The 13,308-nt window shown below is 39.8% G+C and overlaps 1 protein-coding gene across 1 annotated transcript in view; it reads right to left on the bottom strand.

The window, feature by feature from the left end:
- Xrn1 (5'-3' exoribonuclease 1) overlaps positions 1-13,308 on the bottom strand; it is a 100,894-nt gene that overhangs the window by 37,159 nt on the left and 50,427 nt on the right. The window contains exons 27-31 of the mRNA XM_032911501.1: positions 10,119-10,208; positions 9,763-9,898; positions 4,250-4,306; positions 3,894-4,026; positions 600-669 (exon numbers count right to left, since the gene is read on the bottom strand). Of these exons, the coding sequence (XP_032767392.1) occupies positions 600-669; positions 3,894-4,026; positions 4,250-4,306; positions 9,763-9,898; positions 10,119-10,208 (486 nt within the window). The remainder of the gene's footprint in view (positions 1-599; positions 670-3,893; positions 4,027-4,249; positions 4,307-9,762; positions 9,899-10,118; positions 10,209-13,308) is intronic.

Below are 13,308 nucleotides of genomic sequence, written 5' to 3'. Positions count from 1 at the left end.
ATCTTCATATTACAAAGTATGTGAAAGAGTTCATCCTTGCTAGCATTTCCTGTAACTTTAAACTTTGTGCTCGAGCTCCCTCAAAATGACAGCATACTTCATATGTTAGAATGAGAGCAACTCTACTGACTTAAGTCTGGTAACTCCCAGTTGTCGCTATATCCTTCAGAGTCAAGTTTCCTGTCTCCATGACTACACTGCCATTCAATCTTCAAGCTACTATGATCTTATTAAGCACCTATAACTCCACTATATTATGTGTCTTTGAACTCAGCCATTAGTCTTGAAGTCATTTGACCAGAAAATGTCCTTTGTCCCATGTTCTATCCTGTGTTCCTGGTTATTTCCTGCTCTATTCTTTCCTCTCTGCCCAGTTAACCGCTGTTCATGGACTTGTCACATTTAATTACATAGTTACCATTAGAATCATTGCTGAATCTCCTTGGCTAGAGTGAAAAATCAGGAGAGGATAGGCACTCACTGTTCTAACCCCATAGCAGCTGCCATGTCAAACTGGGCACACACATCTACAAGGAACAAAAAATCAGAGAGGCTGCATGGACGTTCATGAAGGACAATTATTATTTGGAAATACAAACCTTATTGTTAAGCCTCCAGGAAATTCCTCATCAAATAATACTTCAAATAGCACATCAGCTTCTCTACTAGCTGTTAAAAATGAAGAAAGGAGTCAGGCTGAAAACCATACAACGTGAAACCAGCAGTAAGTTTTTAAGAATTCTCAGAAGCATTTGCTTTATTTTAAAAGTTTACAAAAATCGTTTAAATATGAAGAAAGACATATTAGCACACCAACCGTCATCTAAGGCAAGAAACAACCCAAAAGCCTTACAAGACCACCATGTCCTTATTCCTAAAAGCAACCATAACCTTTACTTTGGCAATCTGGTTTCCTATTTACGCCTTTACATTTTCATCAGCTATGGACATATCTGAAATAATGTATATAGTTGTTTACAAGTTCTAAAGCATCATCCATCTCTGTCTACCTACCCTCGGGGAAATACTCTTGTAACACACTTGTGCTTGTTTCAATGTGATGACTCAGTCTTGTTTCCTGACTACATCTCAGTATTTCCCCTATTCTAGCCATGAATATGCCATCATTTATCTCTTTCCTCTGCCATGAACACTTAGTTTATAATTTTAACAATTGTAAAAATGCTATTATGAATATTATGTAGGCTAATCCTTCCCTAGAAGTGGAGTTAGTAGGTGTTAAGGAAGGAATGCATTAATTTTTTTTTTTTTTTTTTTTTTGAGACCGGGTTTCTTTGTGTAGCCTTGGCTGTCCTGGAACTTGCTGTGTAGATCAGCCTGGCCTTGAACTCACAGAGCTCTGCCTGCCTGTGCCTCCAGAGAGTTGGATTAAATGTATGTGCCACCAATTCCCAAGCTCATTTAAAAAAATTTAATATAACAGTGGCATGATAGGTTATACATATTTAAACTATATAATTTAGTGAATCTTACCATATGCAATTAGTCAAGAAGCCGTAATAAATAAGATAGATATTCCCAAATCTCCTGTGTCATTTTGCAATGTATACCCTTAGTAACCAGGAAACTATTAAGATATTGTCATTATAGATTACTATATATTTCTAAAATTTAAAAAAAGTAAGACTGTACAGCTCATACTTTTTTTTGTCTGGCTTCTATCAGCACAACTATTTTGAGAGTCATCCATTTTGAATGTATCATTTTTTTCTTTTTATATTGGTGAGAAGCATTTCACTGCATATTATCCAACAATTTATCTATTAATTTACTGGCAAACATTTGGATTTTTCTAATATTTGGTTATCACATAAGGCTTGGTGTAAATTCACATCCTATTTTGTCCTGGGTTGGTATCTAGGAATGGAATGACTTTCCTATGCTGGTGTATGTTCCCATTTTAAGGATTTATTAGGGGGTGGTGAAATGACAATCTTCAGGACAAAATGGTAGAGAGAATGATTCCTACAAATAGTCCTCTGGCCTCCACATGCACACTGTGGTACCCAAGCACACACACCGTCCCATGTACACTCATGGCCTGACACACAGAGAATAAAGAAAGACTGAAAAGAAAAAGTCATTATTAAAAAGCATGTAATCCGGGTTGGGGATTTAGCTCAGTGGTAGAGCGCTTGCCTAGCAAGCACAAGGCCCTGGGTTCGGTCCCCAGCTCCGAAAAAAAGAAAAAAGGAAAAAGCATGTAATCCTAGCACTTGGGAGGTTGAGGCAGGAGGATTTTGAGTTTGAGGTCAGTCTGTGCTACATATTAAGTTCCAGGAAAGTCTTGGCTACATAGCAAGGGCATGGCACAAATAAACTTAACAAATGAAGCCAGACACGTTAGTGCACAAACTAATCTCAATACTGAGGGTTGCAAATGGAGAAAGATTATGAATCTTAGGTTAGTTTGGGCTACGAAGAAACTGTGTCAAAAAATAAAAATACCCTTCTTCAATGAAAAAAATTGTTTTTGAAAAAGGACCTATCAAACTACTTTCCCAGGTGGCTGTATTATTTTCCAATTCTTGCTGACAATGTAGGAGAGTTCTATTCACTCCATCCTTTCTTTCTCTTCTGAGGTAAACCTGATATAGCGCAGGCTATCTCTGACTCAGTATTTGAGCCAGGGATGACCCTGAACTTCTGCTCCTGTGTTGCCTGTGGCGCTAGACACTGAACCAGAGCTTCACTGCATACTGGCAAGTAATCAACCCACTAAGCTGTGCCCACAACCTTCCCATGCATCTCAGTCAGTCTAGCTGGTGTTTGGCAGTGTGTTTTTCCCTGCATATGTCTCCTATGGTGAAATATGTTTGACTCTTGTGCTTATTTAAAAAGAATAGTTGAGGGATGACAAGCCTGATGACCCTAGGGTACTCTTGGAACCCCAGATGATAGAAGGCAAGCACTGACTCCCACAAGTTGCCTTTTGACCTCCATATGCACCCATATATAACATATATATATATATAACATATACATAGGAGCAAGCCAGTGAGCTTCTGCATGGCTTCTGCCCCCAGGTTCCTGCATGCTCTGAGCTCCTGTCTTGGCTCCCTGTAGTGGAGTATATCTGGACATTCGAGCCAAGCAAACAAACAAACCCCTTCCTCTCTGCGTTGCTGTTTGCCATGGTGTCTCATCACAGGACATGCGGGTGTCCATGAATTCATGGATGAACTTGAGCCCTCAGGCTTATGTAGCATATCTACTCCTGATCTCCCTAGCCCCAGTTTTAAACATTTTCAGACAAAGTCTCATATGTAGCCTGTACTGGCCTAGAATTCTCTATGTATCCAAGGTTAGCCTTGAACTTGTGGTAATCCTCCTGCTTTAACTTCGTAAGTGTTGGGAGTACAAGTGTAGACAGCTAGGACTAGCTATAATCTAGTTGTACTCATAAAAGTCGAATAATAATTATCTAAAATCTTTTCACTATAAATAACATTGTGTTTATTCTGAGATTTCTAGATTACAAAGCTTATTCAAACCTATAGATTACAATGCAAATTAAGGTAAAACTATAAGATTAGACAAAAGTTTCAAATGTGATGAGATTTTTCTTTCTGTTTCATAAAGTATAAGTACACCCTCTAAGACCGTGCCTAGTTTTAGTGCGATATATATAAACTATCAAGTTGTTAACAGTTCTTTGCAACCTCTCCTCCTTTCAACTACTTTTCTGAGATGATTATGTGAGAGAGGAAAATTTTCTCTGGAAAGTACAACCAAAAAAGTAAAAACAGCTAAAACATAAAAGGACTCAGCCTTTTCTCTGATTGTTTTCTGTTCAGATACACACAGCACACAAACCTATGTTCTCCTTCACAACAGGAGCACAGCTGAAGACACCAGCACTGAAGTCTTACCCCCTTTAATTCCAATGATGGTGCCGCGAAGGCCGACCGGCACCGAGAAGTTCTCTCTCACGTTTACAACGCGATCAAAGAGGCGGAACTCAGCATCCCGATCAGGAATGGCTCCGTGTTGCTGCTCTAAAGGCTGAACAGAAGAGAGCTGTGTGTTCTCAGGAACATTTGAAACCTTTCACATTTTGATGTCTGGGAGTTCTGTTTTTATACATAGCCCCGAGAGACTGCAGACTTACTCACACCTCAGTTATCCTACACTTGCTGCCTCTGACTCATCCCCTGAGTGTTGGGATTACAGGCCTGCTGTCATGCAAAGTACACACAGCTCTTGGAGCTCTTTCACACACACTTACTCTGAACAGCAAGTGAGGCTTCACTGTCACTCGGACTTTCTTGTTGTTCTTTCTTTGCTGAGGAAGAGAAAATTCAGACAGAAAATTACAAAGCCATCACCATTTCCAACATCTTAAGAATACCTACAGTTTTACCCCTGCAGGAGTGAAATATATGTTCATAAGATGAACGCTGCCTAATTTCTTAAGTCTGGTTATTTTAGGTATTATTATTATTGCCATTATCATTACATGTGGAGTTTATGTATGGAGATCAAACTCAGATCACTGGGTGGCAATTCTTTTTATCTGCTAAGCCATTTTGCTGTTCTTAACTTTTTTTTTGAAATAGGATCTCATTGTGTAGGTCTGGTTGTCCTGGAACCTGCTATGTAAACCTGGCTGGCCTTAAACTCACAGATATCCACCTATCTCCGCCTCTCAAATGTTGGGATTAAAGGCTCATCCCACGACCCTAAATTCTTATTCATGAGTTTTAAAAGTAAAAAACTTAAGTTATATTTATTTTTAATTTATTATTATTATTTTACTGTGTGCGCATGTGCATGTGTGTCATAGTGTAGACATGGAGATATGAGGTCAGCCTGAAGAGTTACTACTCTTTTTTCATCACGTGGGTCCTGGGGTTTGGAACTCAGGTCACTGGGCTTGATGGCCAATGCTTCTAGCCACTGAGCCATCTCACTGGCCCAGTAAACTGTTCTCAAGTATAAGACAGAAAATGTCAAAGTCAGAAGTATATTGAAGATTAGTTATTTACACTACTCACGTGCAGTAGTGAGAAGGGAGAAAATCAAATTAATTTAGCTGCCTGAGTCGTGAGAGGAACTAGGCAGGTCCCTCTGCTGGAGGTTAGGTTAGGGCCCTTGGAGGCACTGGGAAGGACTGTACTCGGAGCTGCAGCTCTAGCCCTGCTGTAAGTACATCCCCTGTGTAACTGCCCAAGCAAAGAAACAAGACTACTAAACATAGAAACTTATAATAAACTGAAACTTTTGTTTTTTGGGGTTTTTTTTGTTTTTTTTTCCGGAGCTGGGGACCGAACCCAGGGCCTTGTGCTTGCTAGGCAAGCGCTCTACCACTGACCTAAATCTCCAACCCCTAAACTGAAACTTTTAATGCAGATTGTATTTTGTTTTGACCTTTATTTTTTCCCTCTAGACAGAATTGTAAAGAATAATCAACAGAAGGTTTTTGGAAATAAGGTGTCGCTCTGTAATGGAGGTATCATCAAACTCATGACTTCCTGTCAAGGCCTTTTAAGTGCTGGGATTACAGGTACTGCTACCGTGCTATTCTAACAAAGATCTGTATTAAAGGAAGAAAAACTGTGAAGCATTTATGTATAAAAATATTATCTGATGCAACAGACTAGAATTTATTCTGTCATTTTAAAAGAGAAAATAACCAAAACAATCCACCCCTCCCCTCCTACAGCCATACACGTACATTAAGAAGTAGGAAGAAGACAAGGCCTGGATTCCTAGGGTAAAATGCCTGTTAGTCTTTTCTTCTTTCCAGTTCTGCTAAACCGGATTTCCACGCTCGAGGCTAAGAGACCAACCTAGTTAACAAAGCTATCACTTTCCAGTCTTTCAGGCAGCAGGAAGAGAGCAGAAAGAGGAAAAGCTTGTGCCAAGAGTTAGACAGCGGGGAGGAGTTGTAGGAGCCTTCCTGGGAGCAACAGTGTCTGACTAGAACTCCATTTGTGGTCGCACCTGACCATAAGGAGGTTGGGAAGCAGAGCCTGGGAAGTGGGGAAATGTGCTCAGGTGAAAACCTGGACTCCGTTCCAGAACAACTAAAAATAGGTTGATTTGAGAGGTAAGTTGTGAGGTAACCTGTCTGTCCCCATCTGCGCCTTTGCTGCTCCCAGTCTCACACACTCCCTTTTTTTTTTTTTTTTTTTTGGTTCTTTTTTTCGGAACTGGGACCAAACCCAGGGCCTTGCGCTTCCTAGGCAAGCGGTCTACCACTGAGCTAAATCCCCAACCCCACACTCCCATTTTTATATACAATACATTTTAGTTCTCATAACCACATGGTCTCCTTGACCCACTGCGACAGGCGATGGTGGCACACGCCTTTAATCCTAGCACTTGAGAGGCAGAAGCGGGCAGATCTCTGAGTTCGAGGCCAGTCTGGTCTACAGAGCAAGTTCCAGGACAGCCAGGACTACGGAGAAACCCTGTCTTAACAGCCACCCCCCTCAAAAAAACTAACTTAGTTTATACTGATAGACAAGAAAAAAAATTACCAAATATGACCATGTTGTATATAAGTATATGTAATTTTGCTTTAAAAAATTTGAAATTAATTTAAAATAATTTTAAAAATTTAGAAATAAATTAATAAAAACTTTTTTAAGAATTGGAGAAAAAGAAATAATAAAAGTTCCATAGCAAGAATAGTTACACCTAACCAAGTGTTACTTGGCTTGGCTGTGCACGTTCAAATGTAGTTTCTTACATTATCCTCTCACCTGCTCAGAGCTCAGGAAACTACAGACTGCTTGGCGGTTCTGCATAGGCCATCTTCTGCATATCAGACTGAACAGACCTAGCTTCTTCCTCTTGTTTTCAACAGGGTCTTGTTATGTAGCCATGGCTGACTTGGACCTTGCTAAGGACAGGCTGGGCTTACATTTATGGCAGTCTTCCTGTGACCACACCCAGGCGCTGGGATTACAGGTGTGCGCCACCATATTTAGCTATTCAGAACCACTGCTTACCAGGATTTCATGGTGATTTACTTGTACCTTAAAGTTTAAGAAGCACTGCTTTTGGGCAGAGCATAGATGTTTAAAATGTTCTTCCAGTATGAGAACTACTGTCTAATAAGAAACCTCACTTTTTTCTTTTCTTTTTCCTTTTTTAATTTTGGTGGTGTGAAGGATCAAATCCAGATCATGTAGATAAGTGCTCCACCACTGCCGCACATCCTAGTTTCAAAGCTACTGATACAATCATTTAACGATGGCCCTTCGTTATAAAGAAGTTCATGTCATTTTCAGACTTTAATTTATCTTCTTTCCTTACTGCTGTAATAATACACTAAAACTCTAATTACACTCATTTTACAGATAAGTTATAAATTTTTGTCTAATTTATATGCTGTAATAAAATAATAAACTACAATTTTGTATATGTATTTTTTGTTTGCAAAATAAAGAAAAAAATGAGTAAGATATTTTGTGCTGTGTGTGTATGAGGATGTGTGCCCACATACACAGGAGAAGCCAGAGGAGGGTGTCAGAAGCCCTCCTCTGTCAAGCTTCATTTTAGTCTGAGACAGGGCTTCTTCCACGAGCCTGAAACTTGCTGTTACCTTCCCAAGAGCCCACCTCCCCTGCCTACCTGACTCCCAGCATTGGGCTTACAGACTGTGCCTGCCTGGCCTTCTATGTGAGTACATGGTATCTGAACTCAGGTTCTCAAGCTTATACAGCAAGCACTCCTATCCCGTGAGCCATCTGCCTAGCCCTGGTTTTGTTTTGTTGAGACAGGATCTCACTCCGCAGCCTGGCTAGCCTGAACTCATTCATACAGACCAGGCTTGCCTCAGACTACTGCAACCCTCCTATGACAGCCTCCAAGTTCTGAGGTCACAGCTGGGAGCCACCATAGAACCTTCTATGTCCAAATGAGCTCCTTGGCCTTACTTTTTAAAATATTTATTTTTATTTTATGTGTATATAGATGTTGCCGGCAGGTATGTAAGCACACCACATGCATGGAGTATGGGTAGAGGTGAGAAAGGGGTCTTGGGCATTTGAAACTGAAATTATAAATGGTTATGAGCCAACATGTGGGAGCTGGGAACTGAACCCAGGTCCTCTCTTTGCGCACCAAGAGCTCTTAGCTGTGGAACCGTGTCTCCAGCCCCTGGCCTGAAAATCTGAACTCATCTCACTGGAAACAGCCTTGCCTAAATCATAGTACTGATGACAAAACAAAGCTTGAAACAAAACAATTCTCTTGATTGGGAGTCTATAATTTTTCTTCAAAGAGGAAAAATCATGTAGCTCTGGTTTTCATGGTGATCAGCACAGTTTCTGAGCATGTGCCATGGGAGCCAAACACTACCACTCCCATTAATACCAGCTCTAACTGTGAGCACATCTGTCTACCTTTCTTCTTTCCTTCCTTCCTTTCTAGCAGCTATGTAATATAAGCAGATCTTTCTTTTTTCTTTCTTTCTGACAATACTACCATCACCATTAATAGCAGCTGTGTATTGTGAACAGATCTATCTTAAGAAAGAAAGAAAGACAGACAGACAGACAGACATTGTGCTAGGTAGCCTAGGCTAGCCTTTGACTCATTATATACATTATATAGCATAATTTTTTTGTTGCTATTTTTCTTTAAGACAGGATTTCATCTTATAGGCCTAACTGTTCTGGAACACACTCTGAGGCCAGGATGGCTCAAACTCAAAGAGATCTCTCTATTTCTGCCTCCCAAGTGCTGGGACCAAAGGCTCACACCATCATGCCTGACATAGGATAATTTTAGCATCAAACTCGCTGTCTTTTCTTCTGGAGTGCTGGGATTATAGATGGCTTTATGTGGTCTAGGATAAAATCAGGGTTTTGTGTATTCTAGGAAAGTACTCTGATCGACTGAGCCACATTCCCAGTCCTGAAGAGAACATGTTTTATCCCAGGAGATCTTACTGATGATGATCACAACTTGTGAGGTAGGCAGTATTTTGTTACTGATTTACCAATGATAAAATGGACTCATGAAAAAATTAAAAGATTGAAAGAGTCTTAAGTTCAATGTGGTAGGAATGGCTCTTGAGCACAAGTCTTAACTGATTTTTCTATTAATTAAAATAAAGAAAGTGTGTTATCATGGAATCATTAATAAAAAGGAAATTAAGAGGAATTAAAGTTTTAAAAAAATACCAATATAGCCAACTCACTTCTTAAAATGGATAAACTAAGTTAAGTCAACTGTAGAAGTCTGTTGCTTTGAAACAGAATAGAGAGATAAGAGATGAGTGTGTGCATGCCTGTGTGAGACTGCACTTGATTATGTATAGGTGTGTGCCTGTGCACCATGGAATAAATGTGGAGGTCACAGGACAACCTTTGAAAAGTTGGTTCCCTCCTCCCACCATGTGGATTCAGTGGTTGAATTCAGGTCACCAGGCACTTGACCACCTGAATCATCTCACTCACCAGCTCTGAACTGTGTCTGTAAAGAGTGTAATTACAACAGCAGGAAGGGCAAATCATAACTATTCTTCATGCACACACTTTCTATTGCGACTAGAGTTATAAGATTAGAACTATAACAAAGAAATAAATTTTAAATGTTATAGCTTTTGTATATTGAAGTACATTTATACATATTCATTTAAATTTCCAGTTGTTGGAAGTGCTACAGGATAATTAACCAGAATCATTAAATACATACATTAGTTAGCTGAAATAAAAAACTGATAACATGTTGTTCATTTTAACTTCAGCTCGATCAGGACACATGGTTCCTCAAAGTTAGTACCTTGCACTTCTCGACTTCTTCCTCGATTTTTTCAACAATGGCTGCATCCAGAATGTGTAAGTCACAGGAAGACCGAGACAGAGTACTGACAGGATGTCCTTTCAGCCAAGTAATAATTTCTTGAACTTTCTCGGCCCTATAGTAAAAACAGTGGTAATTTTTTTCACATGGATTAAAAATATCTGAAGTTTTATATTAAGGATCTAAAAAAAAAAAAGCTTTCTGGGAACTGTGAACTTAAGTAATTAAACCCAAAATGAATACTATAAAGTAAAAGGTACCCTAGGCTTGCCCACTCCAGGCTTGCCCACCCCAGGCTTGCCCACTCCAGGCTTGCCCACCCCAGGCTTGCTCACCCGCTCTCACTCTCTCCAGGCCAGATGTCGTCCTCATAGAACACGTCCTCCTGGCTGTTCTGTGCTATGTAACTAAACAGTTCTGGTGCTCTAGTCAACAAAGAAAGAAAGTATACTTTAAGATAGTCAATTAACCTCACACAAACTTCCTAGTCAGTGATTTTGTATTCTAATGGGGACATGTGAAATATACTGAGAATGTTATGGTATTACTAAGGGATATTACTAATATGGAATGAGACTGAAAGGTTGGGTAGCCAGAATATTCTTGTAACTCTAAGAAAACTCCCATTGGCTGAGAAATAAATAGTTCAATTATTTAAAAAAATCCAATTATGACTTAGTGTTCTTTGATTAAAATGTAAGGAATTAGATCCATGGAAATGGTATTTGTAGGTTCTTTTTATTTTCCTTTTTTGAGATAGGGCTTCATATGTAACCCAGGCTAATCTCAAACTTATAATCCTGCTCCAGTTTCCTCAGTGCTGGGGAACAACTGCACTACAAGAATATATAGGCTTTCAAAATTAGCTTTCTAATTTTTGTAATAAAGCTAGAACATTTCATATGCAAATTAAGTTTTTATGTTTCGTCTGATATTCTTCAAAATTACCTTTCTTTTGGAATTGTAAGACTCAATGATACATTCAAGCAGACTAAACACAATGTCGACACATCAGACATTGGAGAAATGAGATTTAGCTGAACTGATAGACAGGAAGTTACTAGACAGAGCAGCCACCAGTCACAAAAGGTCACAACACCTCTGCCTAGTGTTTCATGAACTAAACTAAAAGCAAGTTCCTTACTCCTAGCTCAGGACCTCACTTGTGAACTGTGTTTTTGTTATGCAGCATAAACTTACACAATTGAAAAAAATAGGTAACCAATGAAGTCTGTTCTTTTGAATCTGCAAAGCCTCAGGAATTATGGACTTCAGGCATATTTAATAGCATTTACGTTGAAAATGTATACAGCATGCAATTGGATAGTTGTTTACTTGCTTACCATCCCTGAAAACAGCTGCAGTTATGTTTTAGACAGGTTATCCCAGAGACAGAGAGCTGAGGGGAGAGGGACGGTCAAGGAGGAAAGGCTGGATGCTATGCACGTGTGGCGTTCATGCACAGTAGCTACTGTACAGCATGTGGGCACAGCGTCCTGAGAAAGCAGCCTCTGAGAAGGACTCAGACATGCACAAGTGTAGTGGGGAGGCTTGTGAAATTAATACTTGTGTGAAGACAAAAGAAAACAAGCAGAACTGGGGAATGGAAACAGGAAGATGTGGAGCTGTGAGTTGTTCTCAGTGAATTTCATGGCCAATCCCACAAAGATCTCAAACTGGGGGAGCCCTTCAGATTTGTCCTGGAATGGGGCAGGCCGGTTGCTTTCACCTTTGTATCTCCTACACCAGGCACTGTATTGTGAGAAGAGAACATGGCTCTAAGTATCCACACAACTCCAGAAGAGAGCTTGCAGGTGGAGGGCTGCTAGCAGCATTACCACTCCCAGGGAAAAGATCCTTCAGTCTAAGAAAGATCTGGAGTGGGTGGGAAGTAATCACAGAAGCCACAGGGCAACAAAACCCATTTCACCTGATTAATTTCCAGAATACTAGCAGTCAGTGTACTTACTTCCTTACATTCATCATGCAAGGAAAAGGCTAGAAGATAACTCTCTAGGAAAAGTTAGCTAGAGAGAAGATATACATACAGTGTAATGATATCAGAATAAGATACATTTTTAGAAATCATAATTTTCCATGTGATAAACCCCATCCAAGTGCACTAAATTCCCAACAGGCTTTTTGGCACATCTTTGTTATACAGACAACATGAAGCACTAGAAGTGGAGAAAAAAACAAAACAAAACAAAAAACAAACAAAAAACCCTTTAACATACAAGGTGTAATAAATCAAATAAAGGAGAAAAAATAATTTAGAGAAAATTGGAGATTAAAAAAAAGAAAGACATTTAGTTGGCTCACAACCACCTGTAATTCCAGCTCCAGATCTGATATATGTGTGTGTGTGTGTGTGTGTGTGTGTGTGTGTGTGTGTGTGTGTGTGTGTTGATATTGATGCATGATAATAACTCCAGTACTCAGGAGGCTGAGGCAGGAAGATTTCAAGTTTCAGCCCAGTCTACACTTTTTTTGAATTTGAGGCCATACTCAGGGGGAAGGGTGCTAAACCTGGAGACCTTGTCCTTAAAAAAAAAATCCCAAACCAACCAACCAACCATCAAAAACCACGATAAAACTGAAGATGTCTCTTAGAATAAGGCCATGTAAAAAAGGACGAGAAAAAGAAGAGAGAGGTAAGAGGATCAGTCCAGGAGTCCCACAAAGAACAGAAAGAAAAGAATGTTGAGTTTTGCCAATTATTAAAGAACTATCATAAGGGTTTTCATCAGTTCCAGGGGCTAACCAAGAGAAGTGATAGAGAAAATATCTGTACCAGGGCACATATCATCAGTCAACAGAATTAACAGACAGAGTCCAGAACATGGAAACAGGTCTCATGGGGCTGCAGAGATGATCAGAGCTTATGAACACCGGCTGTTCTTCTAGAAGACGAGGGTTCAGTTCCCAGCACTGGAATGGTGATTCCCAGCCATCCGTAACTCTAGTTCCAGGGGAAAAGACACCATCTTCTGACCCTGGATACGAGGCACACAGTAGTACACAGGCATACACGCAGACAAAGCACACACACACATAAAAGAACCTAAGGCACATGGATGACAATGCAAAGAATCAAAGGAGAACACACAGGACTCATCAGTGCCAATGAAGGACACAAGAAAACAATGGAGCAATGTTCTCAAAACCCTGAATGAAATAATCTTCAATTCACTCAACCTATTAGACAAGCTAATTAAGTGTAAGAGAAAGAAAACAAGTACTTTCAGACACAAAAGTGCTACAGGTAATGTACAATCAACACAGAGCTATACAGATGGTGTCTGTGGATAGAGAGCTGGGTGACAAGCTTAGTCTCAGCTGAAGCAGAGGCTTTAGGACAGAAACAGAACAAACAGATCCCCTCTTCTGTAAGGCAGGATGTATGGCTCAGCCAATGTGTATGTGCACAGATAATAGTCAAGTGAAAGAAACAGGAGTGAAATGAAAATGAGAACATGAAAGAAATGTAATAATCATGACATTGTCTAGCTCCAAAAATTTATC

The sequence above is a fragment of the Rattus rattus genome, chromosome 8, assembly GCF_011064425.1.
Source record: "Rattus rattus isolate New Zealand chromosome 8, Rrattus_CSIRO_v1, whole genome shotgun sequence".
In the NCBI taxonomy this organism is placed as follows: Eukaryota; Metazoa; Chordata; class Mammalia; order Rodentia; family Muridae; genus Rattus; species Rattus rattus.
The sequence above is the reverse complement of the archived record's forward strand: the minus strand, read 5'-3'. Positions and strand labels throughout refer to the sequence as shown.